Below are 21658 nucleotides of genomic sequence, written 5' to 3' on the forward strand. Positions count from 1 at the left end.
CTTTTCCACTGTGGTCATACCGTTGACTTGACTCACATACCGTACGACGTACGTGGTACAGGTATCACGTACAATACCACAAATCTCCTGCAACATATTAATGAGCATGTCATCCCGACACTTTATGAGTCACCAAAATTATTCAAACACGTTTGTTAAGATTAGATTGTGAATATTAAAAAAAGAGAATAAATTATAAACAATATTTTTCGTAAAAAAAAAGAAAAAGAAAAAAAACAAGTCTTGCCACGGACATGTTTGTCCATGTACGGACATGTTGATGACCCCTGCAACAGTTAATATACAATAAAATAATTACGACATAATCTAAGAAAAAGCTGTGCGATAGAGGTGAGTTTTTAGAAGAGATTTGAAGGAGGACACTGAGTTAGCCTGAAAACTGAGTTCCACGGCAAAAGCCGCCCTTTGTGACAAAGCAAGACTAGGTACTGTCAATAAGGCCCTGCTAGATGATTACAGGCAGGGCAGGCAGTGGCCTGGCTTATAAGGAGTTAAAAGATCACAGATATACGCAGGAGCCTGATCATTTAGGGCTTTAAAAACAAGCAGTAAAATCTTAAAATCAATTCTAAAACTCACAGGTAACCAACCAGTGAAGGGCCGCAAGGACTGGTGTAAATATGTGCTCACTTCTCTTTGTGTAGGTCAGGAGCCTGGCAGCTGCGTTTTGTATCAGATGCAGTCTTTGAATATTTCGCTTACTGATCCCTGAATAAAGTGCATTGCAATAGTCAAGTCTGGAGGAGAAAAACGCGTGAATGACCTTTTCTAGGTCTGCAGCTGATGTCAAAAGTCAGCTCTGGGTCAAACATGACACCCAGGTTATGGGCCTTCTTTTTAACATTTTTGGAGAGGGCACCGAGACTTGAAGTGAGATTATCAACTATTTGTGTGTTGGGGCAGGAGGGGGTGAAGTTTTTAGACATCCATTGTTTGTGGTCATTGAAGCAGGACTCAATGCAAGTGACTTCGGTTATATTGTGTTATAAGCAGATTATAACGCATTATAAGTATGTTTAAAGCATTATAAACATGGGCTTCAAACAGTAGTTAGTGTTTTATTTGTAATGGAGTCCTTCGTGTAGTTTACTGTGTGTGTGTGTGTGTGTGTGTGTGTGTGTGTGTGTGTGTGTGTGTGTGTGTGTGTGTGTGTGTGTGTGTGTGTGTGTGTGTGTGTGTGTGTGTGTGTGTGTGTGTGTGTGTGTACCTGTCTGGTTTGTCTCTATGTGGGTGTAGTTGCCTTGGAGCTGGGGTCCGATTAGCCTCACAGCATCCTCCACTGCCTGAAGCAACCGAGTCACCTTGTCACTGTTGTCACTGTTGTCACTGTTGTTGAGGTGACCGGGGGACTCCAGCAGGTCTTCCACTGCTGTGAACATCTACACAACAGACGAGAAGGGACAGAAAACAAGGATATGTGTTTGTGTGTGCGTGCGTGTGCGCGCACGGCCGCACGCGTGTGTGTGTGTGTGTGTGTGTGTGTGTGTGTGTGTGTGTGTGTGTGTGTGTGTGTGTGTGTGTGTGTGTGTGTGTGTGTGTGTGCATTTCTGTGTCTGCATCTGTGTGTGTGTGTGTGTGTGTGTGTGTGTGTGTGTGTGTGTGTGTGTGTGTGTGTGTGTGTGTGTGTGTGTGTGTGTGTGTGTGTGTGTGTGTGTGTGTGTGTGTGTGTGTGTGTTTCATCCATGATTGCTACCTCTAGTAGTATATCTCCATGACTTGGCTTTCCTTCAGACAGGTCAGTGCAGCTGTTCCACATCAGGGACAAGATATTAGACACACCTGATGAAGACTGTAGACAGACAGACAGACAGACAGACAGACAGACAGACAGACAGACAGACAGACAGACAGAGAGAGAGAGAGCAAACATATTTGTATGTATACGCACATACATAATAGTGATTCTGTATCTAATGATTGAATATAGGCTACTCACATGTGTAATGTCTGCTTTGAACTGATCACACTGCAACTCTGTATGGAAGACAGATCAGAGCTATACAGTAACACATCACTATATGACTATACAATTAAATAGTTGCTCATTGCTATAGAGTGTTTGTTCAGTAACAGAAGTCTCAATGTCTCTCCAGTTCTTTATTAAACAGAAAATGTATTTTCAGGTGTGTGTGTGTGCGTGTGTGTGTGTGTGTGTGTGTGTGTGTGTGTGTGTGTGTGTGTGTGTGTGTGTGTGTGTGTGTGTGTGTGTGTGTGTGTGTTTAATAATTTTAACTCTTTCACTCCATGTCTTATTTGTAATGTTCTTCAAAAGGTGGGTTATCATTCATTCATCATAATATGCTAGCTTATGGTTTTCTCTTGCAGTTTTCTTGCAGTTGTAGTAGGGTAAAGGGGGTACATGGATTCAGAAATCAGGTAAAGGGGGTAGGCTACTGAGCAAAAGACTTTGAGAACAAAATACTTTGAGAACCACTGAACAGAAACAAAACATTAGTGCAGTTTGCTAAGAGTGAAACGAAATACAGTTGCCAAAATGGAAATAGAACACTGAAACTTGTATAACAAGGAAACAAGGGTTGAACATTCTGTGAAAATAGCAGATCTACAAGCTCACAACATGTTGATGGAATATGAAAATTGGACAAATCCGTCTTGATCACATGACTATAGAGATAATGTGTACAGATTTGCTTGATGTTTGGACAAAATCTGTAGGAGTAATATCACTGTTATGCCCTGGCCTATAGGGGAACCTTAAAGGGACATTTCACCCCTGGAAGAAAATGACCCAATGGTAATGAAGTTTAGGACTCAATTATTATTATTTTTGTGTATGATCTGTGTTTTGAGATATCTAGTAATCTTCTACCTTCTCGTGACGTTATTTACGTCACGAAATGTTATGTCATTCCTTTTCCGCACTACATGTTGTCTCGACGCGTCTCACACAGACCAGCTCCAAAGACCGCCCCAATGGGGTGTCCCCACACAGTCCAGGCCCGGATTGGCCGTCGGGAGGACCGGGACTATTCCCGGTGGCCTGCCCTCTAGTGGCCTGCCTAAAAAAAAAAAAAAAAAAAAAAAATTTTTTTTTTTTTTTTTTTTTTTTTTTTTTGCATAAAAAAAAAAAAATCAGGTCAGGCCAGCCATCCACAGCCAGCGCGGCGCTTAAGTGATGCAGCAAAAAAAAATCTCTCCTAAGCTCAGGCCAGGCCAACCACAGTCAATTTCAATTCAATGCAGTCAGTGTTGCTTGCAGCTCAGTGCAGCTGCGGGCCTCCCCCCTACCTTTAACCCCCAAAAAGGCCCCCCTTTTGTAAGGCCCCCCAAAAATAAGGCCCCCCCCAAAAAAGGGCCCCCCAAAAAAATCGGCGCGCGCTGCGCGCGCGCAGGTTGGCCTGGGTGGGCGTGTATCTCCCGGCCAGATTTGGAGTCCCACTCCGGCCCTGACACAGTCACTCCCATTAGCTGCGCCCCCCGTTGCAGAGTGAGACTTTACTTTACCTGAGTTATCTTCTGATAGTTGTACTTGAATGTTGACATGAAATAATAATCCTGTGTAGTGTTTCATAAGCTCAAGCGTGAAAAAAAAAAGACAGCGTGGAGAGGCAGCTGGTAAACAAACCGTCGCGAAAGGCTAGGATAAAAATACCAAGGATTCGACAGTGATGTCACTACTATGCGACACGGAAGTAGAACTGCATGAAGATAGCAAGGATTTGACAGTGATATGACATCACTAACGAATCCTTGGACATATATGTAACTAGATGAACATGTGCTAGGTTGACGTTCTTCAGTCAGTGTTGCCAGATATTGTGAGAGAAATAAGCAACCAGGTCTAAGAAAACAAACCCAAAAGAGGATAACTAGGCCAACTTTACCTAGACATGTACATGGGATATTATATATTTGAAAATTGCCGATCTACAAGCTCACAACGCTTCGCTGCCCATTGTGAGCTTGTAGATCTGCTATTTACAAAAACATCTTGAGGGGGAAAAAGTGCAAAATGTGGAATATTTTTGACAAATATCTGTTAGGGGCTCCCTGGCACAAATTATAATTTCAGATGGGGGACTGTGGAAAAATACATGAACATGTTTGAGAACCACTGGTTTAAACAACAATCAAAACATTTGGAAACAAGCCCAAATATCAACTACATTTTAGAAAGAAGCCGCTTATAATAAGCAGACATGGCAACACTACCATGCTGTTTCAACGTCGTTGTTGGAGATCACACCCACACAGAATCTCCCCTGCCACAAGGAGGGGCAGTAAACCAAAAGCATTATGGTCATTGTAGTAATAAGCAGTCCAGTCAAAACCTAGTCAAACACACAGATTTCATTATTTTTATGGCCATAGGGTGCAAATTTTAAATTGTGCTACTGTTATCTACTACAAATACTATTACCATTGAGTGATTGCAGTTTCTTCCAGGGGTGAAATGCTCCTTTAAGGCGCAAAACAAGTGGGACTCCCCTGCTACCAGCTCCCAAGAACCACCAGTAACAAGGGTTTGCAGCCTTTTTATGGGTTTTTATTTAAAAAAAAGCCAGTTACTTCAGGGTGGGCGTTAAGTCAAGACAATAAACCAAAGAAACCTACATAAGAACCTGAACTTCAAATCAAAAGAAACCAAATTACACACACACACACACACACACACACACACACACACACACACACACACACACACACACACACACACACACACACACACACACACACACACACACACACACACACACACACACATTTTAATCATTTATTTATGTCCACATAAGAGATACAATACAAGGACACAAATATTACAAGGCGCTGTCAAAAATGTACAGTCAGCAAATCATGGACAAATACTCCCACACCTTTTAGGGGTACAAATAACAGCGTCTTCGCCATATTTGGCGGCTACCGATAGTAGAAGAGATTCCACAGAATTTTGCAAGCCTTTTGGCTGCTTTTTTGGCATCCCAAGTTGTTGGAAGCCTCTTACAACCAACCTATGTACATGTCCTAGGCTGCCAAAGATAAACACAAATAGATTGCACCTATAACCTAGCTCTGTGATGGTATGGAGGAGCGGCTGGTATTTAATGACTTTGGTCATAAAAGCTTCCTCTAAGCTAGAATCAAAGGTGCAGGCCATTTCAAGAATGGAAACTGATCTGTTTCCTTCATTGACAACAACAACATCTGGTGTATTAGCAGAGAGATGTGCAAAGATTTCAGGATTTTCAGTACAGAGTTGAACACACACACACACACACACACACACACACACACACACACACACACACACACACACACACGGACGGACGGACGGACGGACGGACTACAGACAGATAGACAGACAGACAAACAGACAGACAGACAGACAGACAGACAGACAGACAGACAGGTGGAGTCAAAAAGGAGGGTACCTAGTATAGAGCCCTGGGGGACTCCAGTCAACAAGGCTTTAAGTTTTTTAAATCATAATCGTGTCATGGATCTCACCTGAGCATGTGGTCCTTTCGTTGCCGTAGTTACTGTACCCAGCTGAACAATTGCACCGGTAGCTCCCTTCACGGTTTTCACAAGTCCCCTTTACGCCACAAATGTCTCCATCTTCCTGACATTCATCTGTATCTGGATGGTGCAGGAGGGAGTCGAGGTAGTAGAACATTACTTGACGTGACTCTTAAAACACATTTATATCATGGCAAAGGGGATTTGATTTATGTGAGATTACCTATAACACTATACCCTACTGGAGGAGGATAGGAAGTTTTCCACCAGATGGCGCTGTTCTCTAACACAGAAGTTGCTATATTCAATGGGGTCACAATGTATTTTTAGCCGCATGCTGAAAGCTAGCGGCTCTACAGACAGCACTAGTCCTAGTCCGACACCTGAGTGACACCTAAGTGTCATTGGCTGTCCTGGCTGTCCTTCACACTTCCCGTCAATGGGGAGACGGTCCTTTGCAGCACCCGCCTCTCCTCCTTTGACACCTATTTGTTATTGGCTGTCCTGGCTGTCCTTCACACTTCCCCCCCTTTAAGCCAATGGGGAGAGGGCGCTTTGCAGCACCCGCCCCTCCTTCTTTGCAGCAGAGAGAGAGAAAGGGAGAGAGCCTCAGGCCGGAGGGTTAGCCTTAATGCTAGCGTGCTTCATTAGACCTAGTTTGGCTATTAAGTTATTATTTGGCCATGTTCACACTGACTTCTATCTTAGCTATTGTTGGGAAGACCCGTGTGGTGTCACAAAATGTTGCCACCACTTATATAAAAAACATTAGAGCGTTAATCTGCCAGGTTTGGCGAGAGAAACAAGCAATCCAAAAAACAAGTAATCAGGTCTATGAAAAGATTGGGGCAAAAAAAGCCTGCCGCATGCGGCTTTATCATGACTTTGGTCATTTCTTGTTTTTATATCAATATATATATTGATATTGTGACTAGTTGAAAAGGTAAGGAAAACCAACAATTGCTGGCAGTGGGCTCTTCATTTATGTATTTAATCTGTCAGTGAAAGAGTTAAAGCTGGGTGCAAGGTGCATTCAGTATCGTCCCCCCAACGCAGTTGTTAAATTCACTTAGCGCTCGGCGCTAAGCGGAAGATGGGTCCCTAAGGACTTCACTATGTGGGAAGATGAGCAGAACTGTTTTTGTTTGTAACTCACCGATGCAGCCATTATGGGTGGAATTGAGGTACAGGTTGGTGTATCCTGACTCACAGGTGCAGGTGTAGCTAGGAGGCAGGTTAGTACAGTAGGCATTAGGACCACATATGTCCTTGTCCCTTAAGCACTCATTAATGCCTGAGAGAGAGAGAGCGAGAGAGAGAGAGAGAGAGAGAGAGAGAGAGAGAGAGAGAGAGAGAGAGAGAGAGCGAGAGAGAGAGAGAGAGAGAGAGAGAGAGAGAGAGAGAGAGAGAGAGAGAGAGAGAGAGAATGCAGTCATTTCTTCATACTCATTCATATCTGTACATTAATACAAAAACACATAAAAAGAAGAAAAACAAAATACACAATTAGATAGAGGTCCTCTTCTACAGAGTGCATATCTCTGCCTACCCAAGGCTGTGTAAGTCATGTTTTGCAGCTGTCAGGAGCAAGGAGGCTGTGGGGGGCAAATTGTGTTTCTATGACCAAACCTTTTGCATGTGTGGTGACCTCTATAGGTGAAAACACCTATAGGTGCGCTAAATAGAGAACCCTTTTTACGGTTAATTGGACGTTGCGTTCAGCAGATCTACAAGCTCACAACATGTCGCATCTGACACACGCTGCAAGCTTGTTTTTTGCCGTCATTATGACGGAGTATAAATATATCAAGGCTTACAAAATATTGCCTGTACAAGCAACAGTTGTCTCTTTGACATTATCATGGCTGGTCTTGATGTACACTGTGTCATTCTGTCATTGAACACAGCATTGAGGGACATCTCTGTACCTTGACAACTAACCGTGTGGCATCTCTGCCCAGCGTAAGGTACAACAGAGGATGTTATCAAGGGAATGGCGGCATTGCCACAATTTGTCTCTCCACTTCAGCTTCTCTTATTCCCCAATTAACATTTATACCATAACCAATGGCTGCCGTAGAAGACCTCCTGTCTGCCTGAGCAGTAGTCAGTCCCATTAGTCTAATAGTGGTTAGATTCTTTTTTTAAGAAGTATTTTAGAAGTCATTTACTAGCACATCCCTGCCTACTGAACTGTACTTGTGCACTTGAATATTGCTGAGACTTCAATCTGGTTGCTGTGTGTAGGATAATATCACGAAATAATTCCTGTTCAAATTGCTGTAATACCACAGTCTAATGCCAAGACCAAGGGTCTCTAAAATTCAGAATAGATCTTGAAAGGGAATAGTATTCTGAAAGCCTCTATGAGGGTTTAATTCTTCCAATGAGATCTGATGTCTTTTGAACAATAATTTAATTTACATGAACTGTGATCCAAGGGAATAACACGTTAATGTCATCAAGTGAATTACATGAAACATAAACAGAAGTGAACAACATAAATAATCCATGGCACACAATAAATCGTATATGGAGCTTACTTGAACAGATTACACCAGCATCATGTCTATGGTTGCAGTAACTAACTCCATATTCCAAGTGATGAGAGCAGGCATCAAGGAACCTCTCATGGCCCAAACATTCCATATCAGTCAACCAGATTTTACCAAAGCCTTGACCAAAGAATGCCTTTGATTTGGCTGTCAGAGCTGTTCCACAGTCCACCTGTCTACACACTACTTGAGCATCATTGAGATCCCAGAGACCATCACATATTGTTCCCCACTGGCCTTCATGATAAACCTCCACTCTACCAGAGCATCCATCAGTGCCATTCACAAGTTTTACCTGTGGAGAACCTGAGGACAGAAATCTAAAGTTAACAGATATTACAACATGATAATAATAATAATAATAATAATAATAATAATAATAGTAATAATAATAATAATAATAATAATAATAATAATAATAATAACTAGAAAAAGTGCTCCTCGGAGCACAACTCTCCGCCAGAAGACTTGTGTTGGTTCGAAGGTCGCGAAGGTCGCTATCCCTCTTGTATATGTAAGTGTCCTATCCATCCTGTCTGGGTAAGTGTCCTCTTCCGTTCATTCTGTGTAAGTGTCCTATCCCTCCTGTCCTATCCGTCCTGTCTATGTAAGTGTCATATCCCTCCTGTCTATATAAGTGTCCTATCTGTCCTATCTGTCCAATAAGACAGATAGGAACAATTGGACCGCGACTACTTGACTACTTCCGGTTCGAAGGTCTGGGAGTGAGCTAGTGGCCGGATTTTCGGTATTGGAATCTGGCTTATCACAGTGACACATGTATTTATAGGTCGCTATCCCTCTTGTATATGTAAGTGTCCTATCCAACCTGTCTGGGTAAGTGTCCTCTTCCGTTCTGTCTGTGTGAGTGTCCTATCCCTCCTGTCTGTATAAGTGTCCTATGTCATATCCCTCCTGTCTATATAAATGTCCTATCTGTCCTATCTGCCAATTATGTACTATATCAGCCATGCAGCCATTTCATGGTTCCCGTCTTACCTCACTCTGACAGTGGCGGAGACACTGTCAGAGTGATGCCATGTATATATAGGCCCGGTGGCGTCACTAGCCAATCAGATCACAGTATTTCACGTGTCACGTGAGGCTTGACCAATCGGTGTGTCATGTTTAGAAAGTGAAAACGCAGTGATAACAATACTCTCCTGGCGGAGAGTAATAATAATAATAACAACAATAACAACTAGAAAAAGTGCTCCTCGGAGCACAACTCTCCGCCAGAAGACTTGTGTTGGTTCGAAGGTCGCGAAGGTCACTATCCCTCTTGTATATGTAAGTGTCCTATCCATCCTGTCTGGGTAAGTGTCCTCTTCCGTTCATTCTGTGTAAGTGTCCTATCCCTCCTGTCCTATCCGTCCTGTCTATGTAAGTGTCATATCCCTCCTGTCTATATAAGTGTCCTATCTGTCCTATCTGTCCAATAAGACAGATAGGAACAATTGGACCGCGACTACTTGACTACTTCCGGTTCGAAGGTCTGGGAGTGAGCTAGTGGCCGGATTTTCGGTATTGGAATCTGGCTTATCACAGTGACACATGTATTTATAGGTCGCTATCCCTCTTGTATATGTAAGTGTCCTATCCAACCTGTCTGGGTAAGTGTCCTCTTCCGTTCTGTCTGTGTGAGTGTCCTATCCCTCCTGTCTGTATAAGTGTCCTATGTCATATCCCTCCTGTCTATATAAATGTCCTATCTGCCAATTATGTATCAGCCACGCAGCCATTTCATGGTTCCCGTCTTACCTCACTCTGACAGTGGCAGAGACACTGTCAGAGTGATGCCATGTATATATAGGCCCGGTGGCGTCACTAGCCAATCAGATCACAGTATTTCACGTGTCACGTGAGGCTTGACCAATCGGTGTGTCATGTTTAGAAAGTGAAAACGCAGTGATAACAATACTCTCCTGGCGGAGAGTAATAACAATAATTATTATTATCAGTACCGTTTATTCTTTTATTTACAAATGATTACCACAGTAACTTTTGTACACATGCAGTGTATAAAAGGCACGGAAGGCCCAACAGATAGATGTAATGATTAACCAAACATACCTGTACACTTCAGAGCAACATTGTCACATGTTGCAGGGTGGGCCTGAAGTGCGCAGTCTGCGATAGAGGTCTCATTACCCAAACACCTACTAGTAAACCCTCTCAGCCCTTTGCTTTCACCAAAGTAAGGTTTTGCTTGGGAACTGGCTGGATTTCCACACTCTAGCTCTCTACACGTCAACACAGCCTTGCTTGAGCTCCAGTCATTACTACACAGTTTCACCCACTCATCGTTGTGGAAGACTTCCACTCGACCAGAGCAACGGTCGGTGCCGTTGACCAGCCTGGTTTTGTCTGGAAATCAGGAAAAAAACAAATTTAAAAGTGTCAGAAATGCAAATGTTCAAGGAAAGGTTCACATGACTTGAGCTGAAAATATGTTTTCAGCTCAGGTCATGTATGGACAGAAATCTGATATTCATGTAAGGACAGAAATCTGATCTTCTACGGCAGCCACTTGTTATGGTATACATGTTAACTGGGGAATAAGAGAAGCTGGAGTGGTGTGCAGAGAGACAAATTGTGGCAATGCCGTCATTCCCTTGATAACATCCTCTGTTGTACCCTACGCTGGGCAGAGATGCCACGCGGTTAGTTGTCAAATTGTTGTGATACAGTCTAATGCCAAGACCAAGTGTCTCTAAAAGTCAGAATACGTCTGGAAAGGGTGTATTATTCTCAAAGACTCAGACATGATGAGAGTTTAATGCCTAGTTGTCCAATGAGATGTCTTTTGAAAAAAACTATTTGACAATTTATATAAAGTGTGATCCAAGGCAATTACATTAAACATAAACAGAAGTGAACAACATAAATATTCCATGGCAGACAATAAAACATGAAGCTTACTTACAGATCACACCAGCATCCTTAGCATGGACTTCATATCCACTGCCTGCCTCGTCATCAGAACCAGATCCAGAGACCTCATCATCCCAGTCCTCCACGACCTTCGCTGGCTCCCAGTAAACCACAGAATAGATTTCAAAATACTGATCACCACCTACAAGGCCCTCAACAACCAGGCTCCCCGTTACCTATCTGACCTCCTCCAACGCCACGCCCCCTCCCGCTCCCTCAGGTCTGGACAAAGAAACGCACCTGGGGTGACAGCTAGGGCATCCTATCTGTACATCTAAACAAAAACATAAGAAAGAAGAAACACAAAATACAGAATATAGAGGCCCTCTGCATATCTCCGCTAGGCCAGGTGGCCTATTCAGGGTCTGTGTAAGTCCTGTTTTGCAGCCGTCAAGATCCAAGGAAGCTGGGAGGGCGAAACAGTGTTTCTATAAAATATCTTTCAACTTGTATAAGGAAACAAGGGTTGAGAATGTAACCACATTCTAGGGCATACATGGGCAACTGGCGGCCCAAGGGCCACATGTGGTCCCACCTTCACTCAATGCTGCCCGCAGGTTAATATCGGATTACTGATATTGATTTCAATTGACAATTTATATGTGGGGCGTATAAACCTGGTTTATACCCCCCAAAGATGTCCGCCGCTACCAAATGACACTTGTTGACGCCCCCTTCAGGATTTTTGGCACGCTCTATACCCTACTGGGGAGGATAGGAAGTAGTGGTATAATGGACAGGATCAAATGTTGATGGAGAGAGTCAGGGTGCAGGAGTGTTAATTTAACTCTGAGGCCCTATCTTCTGCCCGGCGCAATGCCCCTTAAAGCCGGGTCCAAGGTGCATTCGGTATCGTCCCCCTGATGCGATTGTTAAATTCAGTTAGCGATCGGTGCTAAGCGGAAGATAGATCATTTTATAGGACTTTACTATGTGGGAAGATAAGCAGAAACTGTTTTTGTTTGTAACTCACCGATGCAGCCATTATGTGTGGAATTGAGGTACAGGTTGGTGTATCCTGACTCACAGGTGCAGGTGTAGCTAGGAGGCAGGTTAGTACAGTAGGCATTAGGACCACATATGTCCTTGTCCCTTAAGCACTCATTAATGCCTGAGAGAGAGAGAGAGAGAGAGAGAGAGTGTGTAAATGGGATCAGTCATTCATTATACAAAAGCACATAAAAAGAAGAAAAACAAAATACATAGATAGAGGCCCTCTACAGAGTGCATTAATTCTTCCAATGAGATCAGATGTGTTTTGAAAAATAATGTTGAAAAGTATTTTACATAAACTGTGATCCAAGAGAATAATACATGATGTCATCAAGTGAATTACATGAAACATAAACAACAGGAGAATAATATAAATAATCCATGGCAGACAATAAAACATGGAGCTTACTTGAACAGATCACACCAGCATCTTCATCATGGTCACAGGTAGTAAGTCCATATCCCCAGTGACCACAGGCATCAAGGAACCTCTCATGGCCCTTACACTGCATTATATCCAACCAGATTTTACCAAGGCCTTCACCAAAGAACGCCCCTGTTTGATCTGTCAGAGCTGTTCCACAGCCCACCTGTCTACACACTACTTGAGCATCCTCGAGATCCCAGAGATCATCACAAATTGTTCCCCACTGGCCTTCATGATAAACCTCCACTCTACCAGAGCATCCATCAGGGCCATTCACAAGTTTTACCTGCGGAGAACCTGAGGACAGAAATCTAAAATTAACAGCTATTACAACATGATATCTATAATAATAATAATAAGGGTAATAATAATAATAATAATAATAATAGTAATAATAATAATAATAATAATAATAATAATAATAATAATAATAATAATAATAATAACAATAATTATTATATTATTATTATTATTACTATTATTATTATGTACTGTTTATGCTTTCATTTACAAATGTTTACCACAGTAACGTTTCTAAAGAAAAGTTGCATGTGTATAAAAGCCAAAGAAGGCCCAACAGATAGATGTAATGATTATCAAAACATACCTGTACACTTCAGAGCAATATTGTCACATGTTGCAGGGTGGGCCTGAAGTGAGCAGTCTGCGATAGAGGTCTCATTACCCAAACACCTATTTGTAAACCCTCTCAGCCCTTTGCTTTCACCAAAGTAAGATTTTACTTGGGGACTGACTGGATTTCCACATTCTAGCTCGCTACACGTCAACACAGCCTTGCTTGAGCTCCAGTCATTACCACACAGTCTCACCCACTCATCGTTGTGGAAGACTTCCACTCGACCAGAGCAACGGTCGGTGCCGTTGACCAGCCTGGTTTTGTCTGGAAATCAGAGAAATTACAAATTGAAAAGTGTCAGAAATGCAAAGGTTCAAGAAAAGGTTTACATGACTTGAGCTGAAAATATGTTTTCAGGATCCAGTAGTGGCTAGAAATAAAAAATAGAGCAGTATCATAACAGCACATCACTTTGCTTTGAAAACGATTGAGACTGAAACTTGAACAGCAAACTGTATACTGACTGTAGAATAATATCCTAAATTAATTCCTGTTAAAATTGTTGTGATACCCTAATGCCATACCAAGGAACTCTAAAAGTCAGTATTTCTCTGGAAAGGGTCTAGTATTCTGAATGACTAAACATGAGGGTTTAATACCTAGTCATCAATGTCAATATATATATATATATATATATATATATATATATATATATATATATATATATATATATATATATATATATATATATATATATATATATATATATATATATATATATATATATATATGTATGTATGTATATATATATATATATATATATATATATATGTATGTATGTATGTATATATATATATATATATATATATATGTATATATATATATATATGTATATATATATGTATATATATATATACATATATATATATATATATATATATATATATATATATATATATATATATATATATATATATATATATATATATATATATATATATATATATATATATATATATATATGAACTAAATAAGACTCGTGCACATCTTTGTAAGACCTCGACTGGAGGTGCAGGTCAGTGCAAGAGATGTATATAACTAAAAGGAAAAACCTTCAAAAGAAGGGGCCGCACAACTCCAGGACTGATTTTGCTTTCTTTATTTGCACAACGCGTTTCGCTTGTTTGCTTCTTCAGGTGCTATACAGCAGGTGTCAGTGATCATCAGTTTATACAGAATGCTCCACCCCCACCAAGTAATATGCCAAGTTCATTGGCTCTTCAATTATTACATTTCATTTCATCATTTTAACAGATGTGATGCATAGAAATCTCATATATAAAGTATACAAATCACATATATTTATACTCATTTTGATACAGTGTGAAAAAAAATCCTATATATATTTCTGCGTTGTGCAAATAAAGAAAGCAAAATCAGTCCTGGAGTTGTGCGGTCCCTTCTTTTGAAGGTTTTTCCTTTTAGTTATATATATATATATATATATATATATATATATATATATATATATATATATATATATATATATATATATATATATATATATACATATCCAACTGTGATCCAGGGGAATAACACATTAACTGTTATCAAGTGAATTACATGAAACATAAATAGAAGTGACCAAGTACTGTAAATAATCCTTGGCAAACAATGAAACATGGAGCTTACTTGAACAGATCACACCAGCATTCCTTTTATGTCTGCAGTGACCATGACCTCCATATCCACTGTGATCGCAGGCATCAAGGAACTTCTCATGGCCCAAACACTTCATACCACCCAACCAGACTTTACCAAGGCCTTCACCAAAGAACGCCTCCCTTTTGGCTGTCAGAGCTGTCCCACAGCCCACCTGTCTACACACTACTTGAGCATCATTGAGATCCCAGAAATGATCACATATTGTTCCCCACTGGCCTTCATGATAAACCTCCACTCTACCAGAGCATCCATCAGGGCCATTCACAAGTTTTACCTGCGGAGAACCTGAGGACAGAAATCTAAAGTTAACATATATTACAACATGATATCTATAATAATAGGGGTAATAATAATAATAATAATAATAATAATAATAATAATAATAATAATAATAATAATAAGGGTAATAATAATAAGGATAATAATATTATTATTAATAATAATAATAATAATAATAATAAATATGTAATAATAATATTATTAATAATAATAATAATAATTCATATTTTTTATTATAATTATGATGTACTGTTTATGCTTTCATTTACAAATGTTTACCACAGTAAAGTTTCTAAAGAAAAGTTGCATGTGCATAAAAGGCATGGAAGGCCCAATAGATAAAACATACCTATACAGTCACATCTTTTCAGCACACACAGTAACCCTGTGGAATAAGACAAGACTTTATCAATCTGTGATGTCTTTCACACCACATGACAAGCTGTCATTTCACCGAGTTCAGAGCTAAGGGCTTTTTCAACCTGCAATTTGTTGTTTCCCGAGACCATGAGAGCCGAGTCATCCGCGAACCAGAACAAATTGCAGTCACAAGCTGATGTCATGTCTTGATATATTATGCTTTTTGTTTTGTGTAAACTACTTTGAATTGCCTTACTGTTGACATTTTCAAAAGAAATAAACTGTCTTGTATTGCCTTGCCTTACTGTGGTGCATCTAGCCCAGTTCAGACAAAAGACAACAGTCCACATCCAGGCACTGAGCTCTGACCGATTGCCATCAGCAATGGTATTGTCATATAAACCAGTGGTTCTCAAACTTTTTCATGTCAAGGACCCCCATATTGATATGTGAGACACAGACAGTGACAGTCCACATAAAGGTGACGGGCTGACGTACACTTATATAAAAAATATGAAATGCTCTGCTCTCCCTTCCTTTCTCTTGCTCACTCTATCTCTCTCAATAAAAAATGACGGTCCCGGATCACTAGACTGTGTGTGTGTGTGTGTGTGTGTGTGTGTGTGTGTGTGTGTGTGTGTGTGTGTGTGTGTGTGTGTGTGTGTGTGTGTGTGTGTGTGTGTGTGTGTGTTTGTGTGTGTGTGTGTGTGTGTGTGTGTGTGTGTGTGTGTGTGTGTGTGTGTGTGTGTGTGTGTGTGTGTGTGTGTGTGTGTGTGTGTGTGTGTGTGAGAGAGAGAGAGAGATAGGGGGGGGCAACATGTATAATGTTGGCAGATTCGCATGAAAAATGTGTTACACACACAACGCTGTTGCTGGTAGCAAGTCACAACTCGTCTTGTTGCTTTACTCTGAACTAGGCTTTAGTTATCACCCCGCCTTTTAACCTCGCGCGTCTTACTTGTGTATTTACAGTACCAAACGTAACAGTAGGCTACTCATGCAGAATGTCCCATTTCTCGAATGTTTGCAAACTTTTGCAATTAAAAACAATAACAGATCTACAATGTGAGCTTGTAGATCTACCATCTTTGAATCGCCACGTATGAAATAGGCTTAAATGGTTCATGTAGGTTTTGTATTGATAATCTGAATCTGCAAAGTATTCAAATAATTGTAGTGGAGTAAAAAGTACAATATGTGCCTTTGAGATATAATGGATTAAAAGCATAAAGTATTAAAACATATAAATACTCAATTAAAGTAAAAGTACTTTGTAATTGCTCTGAAGTCTGAGTAAATGTACTTATAGTTACTTAGTTCCACCAGTGGATAGACTTACCCATAATCAGTAACACCTTCTCAGGCCCCATGTCAAAGACGGACCGATTGAGCTCACTCAAGTGATGACTTTATCAGAATAGTAGAGCTGCTTCTCTGTAAAGATGACCAACCCTAAAAATGCATAAAAATAAGCATTTTTTGTAGAATCCTCAACCTCTCTGCAGCTACAAATTTGGTGTCCATGCAGTACAGTAAAATCCAAGATTTTACGGAGTGAAAAAGAAAGTAAATGAAAGCCAAAGAAGAAAAACAGGAAAGTGCATGGCACTCTGCCTAGGATTATATACCTCCTCAGAGGTACTGTAAGGATAGGCCGGGCCAACAGGTAATGGCAGGCCTACTGTATGTATTGAATTGTTTTTGTTTTTTACAACTTTATTTATAGGATTTTCACGTATAAAGACATACAACCCCACATATACGGTTCCCTCACAGAAAAAAACAACAACAAAAATCAAAAAACAACAACAATAAAACAATATGAATCGGGGGGGAAATAAATAAAATAAAAAAGAGTAGTAAATTATATGAAGTTGGAATTGGAAATAAAATAGACATGAAAATAAAATGGTAAAATGAACGTTAGTAAGATTAAGGATTGGATTGTTTATTTTTGGGGGTTTTTTTGTTCGTTTTTTATCTCTCTTCCCGATTGCAACCCCTTCTTCTCCTTCCATTTCTTTTTTATGGATATAACCAAAACGATGGAGCTTTAACAAAAACAAATTTCACCCACTGTTTTACACCTGTAAACCTGTGATGTGACAATAAAGTTGATTCTGATTCTGGATTACCTGGTATAGTGGTTCTCAAAGTGGGTTCCGGGGGCACCCAGGGGTCCTTGAGGGGGTTCCAGGGGGTCCCCAGCTAAATTAGTCTAAACAGTTTACCTAAAGGGATATTTTCCTTTCAAACATATTTGGGGTCATTTTAACGTCTACTCAGGCTTTTGTGAGCACCCTAGACAGTTTTTAGGTTGCTTGATTCATTTGACATTCATTTTATCAGACAGGCCCCCGTCCTATACAAACCCATTGTAACTTCAAACTCCATTTTAACCATGTTAGATTCACTGAAAAGTTCATAGAGAGAATTGAGTGCACATCCCACGCCCACATTTAGGCCAGGTGCTGAACATCAAGGGAAGAAACAAGGACAAAGAAGAAGAAAGTCAGCACACTGTTCTCAAGCTAAAAAAAAAACCTTACTTTGTTCATTGAAAACACATGTCCTTGGTTGGTGACTGATATTGTCCTTCTAATACATGACAGGCTAGTTTTTTTTATTAATTTTATTTAATTTTATTATTATGTTGTTGTTTTTTCCAATTTCACAAAGTGTTTGCATGTTATGACATGCCCAGAATAGGGACGCTAGGGTTCATGTGGTTGAATATTGTTTTGGGGGCACGGTGGCGCAGTCGGTAGCGCTGTCGCCTCACAGCTAGAAGGTCCTGGCTTCAATTCCCGGGGGGATGCTGTGGGCTCTGGGGGCGTGTCCTCTCCTCCGCGTCATCAGTGCCCATACCCTAGGTGGGGTTGGCGAAAGGGCCTTTCTGTGTGGAGTTTGCATGTTCTCTCATTGTCTCCTAGGGTAGGTACCCTCACAAAAACATGCAGTAATCGTGGTCACTATACTTCCTCCCCCTGGCCAGCCAGGGCGCCTGATGGAGGGGAAGGGAACTGGTTGGAATAACGTGTTCCTTCCACACGCTACGTCCAACCAGGGAAACTCTCCCCTGTCAGGTGATAAGAAGGTCAGTTGGCTCTCATGCATTGAAGGAGGCATGAGCTCGACCCTGGCCTCCCTAGGTTGGCAGAGGGAGTGTAGTGCCCAGGATTACATACAATTGGCACTGGGTGTAAAAAATTGGGTTACAAAATCGTGGGATAAAAATGTAAGAAAAAAAGAATATTGTTTTGAGGGTATGTGCTGGAGTGATGAGGCCAATAATGTCAAGGTCAAGTTTTGTACATCGAGGCTGGACATTCTGTCTTCATCACTCTGGTCCCCAGCACTGGGGGACCAGGTACTCAGATTTTTTTCTTGAATAAAAGTAGCAATGCCAAAATGTAATAGTATATAGATGGTTAACTTTGACAACAATCATAGACTTTACATTTGAGCATACAACATTTTTTTTATAATAATCCTTCGGACATTTGGCCCCTTCCATACCTGAAAGCCCTCATACCCAAGCCCCTACAACCCTAATCTGAGTTCCCAGAAATTTTCGCCAGCACTCGCATACTCACATACGTTTCACTGTTTCAGCCCAGCCCTGCACATGAACTCTGCAGCCGCACTGAGGCTTTCACTATTCATCGTACAAACAAGTATATTGGTATTAAGTGGTTACGTGTGTTTGTGTTTGTACTGTAGACCACTACCCGAAGACCCTCACAGTCCACTGGAAGACCAGGAGAATCCCCCCACAGACAGACCAGGTGAGTCTCACATTCCTGGGTTACAGAACTATCACCATCATTTAAAAATATATGCTTAGCTGCAGGAATTAATACAAATTATGTGTTAACATTTATAACTCAAATCTCTGGGGATTCTACAAATGTCTTCTAAATCCTTGGGGGAAAAAAACATATGTTGCTATAATATCAGTGGTTCTCAAAAATGATATGTATTTGGCCGTGGACCCCCATATGAAAATGTTTTGTTGCAGGGACCCCCAGAAGTTGTAAAAGAGTTAAAAAATAAAATAAAAAAGCAGATCTACAAGCTTGTAGCGCGGCACTACTAGCTTGTAGATCTGCTTTTTTATTTTTTTTTATCTGCTATTTATATCTGCTACTTTTTAATAGCCAAATAAATCTGAAAATGACACACGGCATGTGTTTCCGGTTTTAAAGGGTTAATTAATTCTATTAATACGTATTATTTTTGTAAAGTTCTAAAAGAAATCCCGCAATACCCACTGTTCTTAGAAAACATGCTGGAGGCTCTCATTCACATCTACTGCCCATAAACTGGTCTGCGCTGGTCTGATCTCTTAATTAATTGAATTATTTCAAAATTGTGAAATAATTGGGGGGGGGTTCAAAATTGTGAAAATAGGCGTTGTGAGCTTGTAGATCGACTATTTTCACAATTTTAATCTGTGGAACAAAGTCAAAGAAAATGGGTGGTCCCCAGTTCAAATATGATTATTTTGGGGGGTCACAGCCTGAAAAGGTTGAGAACCACTGTCTTAAAGGACGACTTCACCCATTTTAAACCTATCTTCATATAATTCATCCTCAGGTTTGCACAGCCAGCGCCAGAAACAAGCAACCACCTTCATGAAAAAAAAAAAAAATGTTCCAGGGGTGTCCCCGCGCGTCCCAACACTCCACAGGGGGTCAGTGGACCATCAGGGGGTCCGCGGACCCCCTGTGGACCCCCTGAAACATAACAAATATTATTTCTTCAAATTTTTTCCTTTTTCAAAAAAAATTCTCCACACTTTTACTCCGGCGATTTGGGTCCCCCAATATACACACGGCCACGCTGGGCCCCGTGCGCGGCTGGGGTTGAGGGGGGCGTAGCCCCCCGAAACTCTAGTACATGATAAAATGGTACCATTTCTTTCTACTCTAGTCTACTCTATTCTAGTCTGTGTCTCATAGGAGGGCTGTGGACAGTACAGAAACCCGTCTACCAGTGATAACAGAAGATTCCAAATTTTGTATTTAGATTCTTATTAACACCAGAACAATGGCTTCTATTATTGCATTGCAACTTTCCAGGAATAGAAAGCCTGCAGTTTCTATTAGCTTGGATTCCCCATCCATGATGTCACTGGTAGACGGGACTCTGAACTGCCCACAGCCCTCCTCTGAGACACACGGGTCCATTTGGTTCCATTTGTACACTCTCTGAGTTAAATGAACACTGAAGATTTTACAATGTAGATTGGGGGTACCAGAGATAAAATATTGTATAAAAATGGGGGTCCGTGAGCCTATAATGCATTTGAAACTGGGGTCCTACTTGAGATGAGAATCCCTCATGTCTTCTGTGGAGCTTATTCTCAGGGACAGATTTAGTAGCCCTGTAAATTAGCACAGAATTACACAATAATTAGCCCAAAATCTGTAAGGAATTACTAGTTGGATAACAAAAATAAAAGAGGGCTGAACCATGCCCTAAATTAGTGCTAAGTTCTGGGAACACAAAACTCAGAACTTGTATTGATTCTCTGGGACTCTGGACCTCATGGTATCAGAGCTGTCTTTAGTAAACAGAATATAGTACATTTTCAGGTAGGTGACAACATTTAAGCCAATCAGGAGAGAGCACTGAAAATGCATTTCTGTTTAATAAAGAGCTGGAGAGACATGGGAGACTCCTTTTACTAAACAAACACTCTAATAGCAATGAGTACTATCACAATATAGAGCTATTTAACACTTATTTTAACCAAAGTAAATCACTTACCCTACCTTTAATTAGATGTTAGCTGTAAATAGCATTAAAGCAGAATTAATAAATGATTGACCGATTATTTGTATGATTGATTGATTGATGTGGTGACCAATCACGCTTGGATGCATTGTAAGGACAATGTTGTTCTTGTGTCGTCAGTGAGAAGTTCAGCAGGAAGTTGTGTTTCGTGCGGAGTCTGCAGGAGTTGTCAGAAATGTTACCCCTGGACCACCTGCAGATCCCTGAATGTATCAGACAGTAAGGCACACACACACACACACACACACACACACACACACACACACACACACACACACACACACACACACACACACACACACACACACACACACACACACCACTTCACACACACACACACACACACACCACTTCACACGCACGCACACTTCAAGGTTATTATTGTTTAGGAAAACTAAACAAAAATAACTCAAACTAAATTAAAGTTAAAAAGCATTTTAGTTAGCTGAAATGAAAAGGAGGCTTTACAAAAACGATTACTAACGATAGGCTTACTGAAATACTGAC

General features: G+C 40.7%; 1 protein-coding gene across 2 annotated transcripts in view; it reads right to left on the bottom strand.

Moving 5' to 3' along the window:
* Positions 1 to 16886, bottom strand: part of LOC311059345 (adhesion G protein-coupled receptor E5-like) — a 32211-nt gene extending 15325 nt beyond the window's left edge. The window contains exons 1-14 of one of the 2 annotated variants that reach the window (XM_084077174.1): positions 16689 to 16886; positions 15339 to 15374; positions 14678 to 14995; positions 13016 to 13309; positions 12391 to 12705; positions 11962 to 12099; positions 10981 to 11082; positions 10128 to 10421; positions 8043 to 8360; positions 6656 to 6793; positions 5488 to 5619; positions 1958 to 1995; positions 1715 to 1810; positions 1229 to 1400 (exon numbers count right to left, since the gene is read on the bottom strand). In XM_084077174.1, coding sequence (XP_083933300.1) covers positions 1229 to 1400; positions 1715 to 1810; positions 1958 to 1995; positions 5488 to 5619; positions 6656 to 6793; positions 8043 to 8360; positions 10128 to 10421; positions 10981 to 11082; positions 11962 to 12099; positions 12391 to 12705; positions 13016 to 13309; positions 14678 to 14995; positions 15339 to 15374; positions 16689 to 16719 — 2422 coding nt within the window. In that variant the 5' untranslated portion in view covers positions 16720 to 16886. The remainder of the gene's footprint in view (positions 1 to 1228; positions 1401 to 1714; positions 1811 to 1957; positions 1996 to 5487; positions 5620 to 6655; positions 6794 to 8042; positions 8361 to 10127; positions 10422 to 10980; positions 11083 to 11961; positions 12100 to 12390; positions 12706 to 13015; positions 13310 to 14677; positions 14996 to 15338; positions 15375 to 16688) is intronic. The other variant, XM_084077175.1, reaches the window with a different exon arrangement.
* Positions 16887 to 21658: the final 4772 nt, after the last annotated feature.

This window comes from Gymnoscopelus microlampas (genome assembly GCF_963454915.1).
Source record: "Gymnoscopelus microlampas genome assembly, chromosome: 13".
Taxonomy (NCBI): Eukaryota; Metazoa; Chordata; class Actinopteri; order Myctophiformes; family Myctophidae; genus Gymnoscopelus; species Gymnoscopelus microlampas.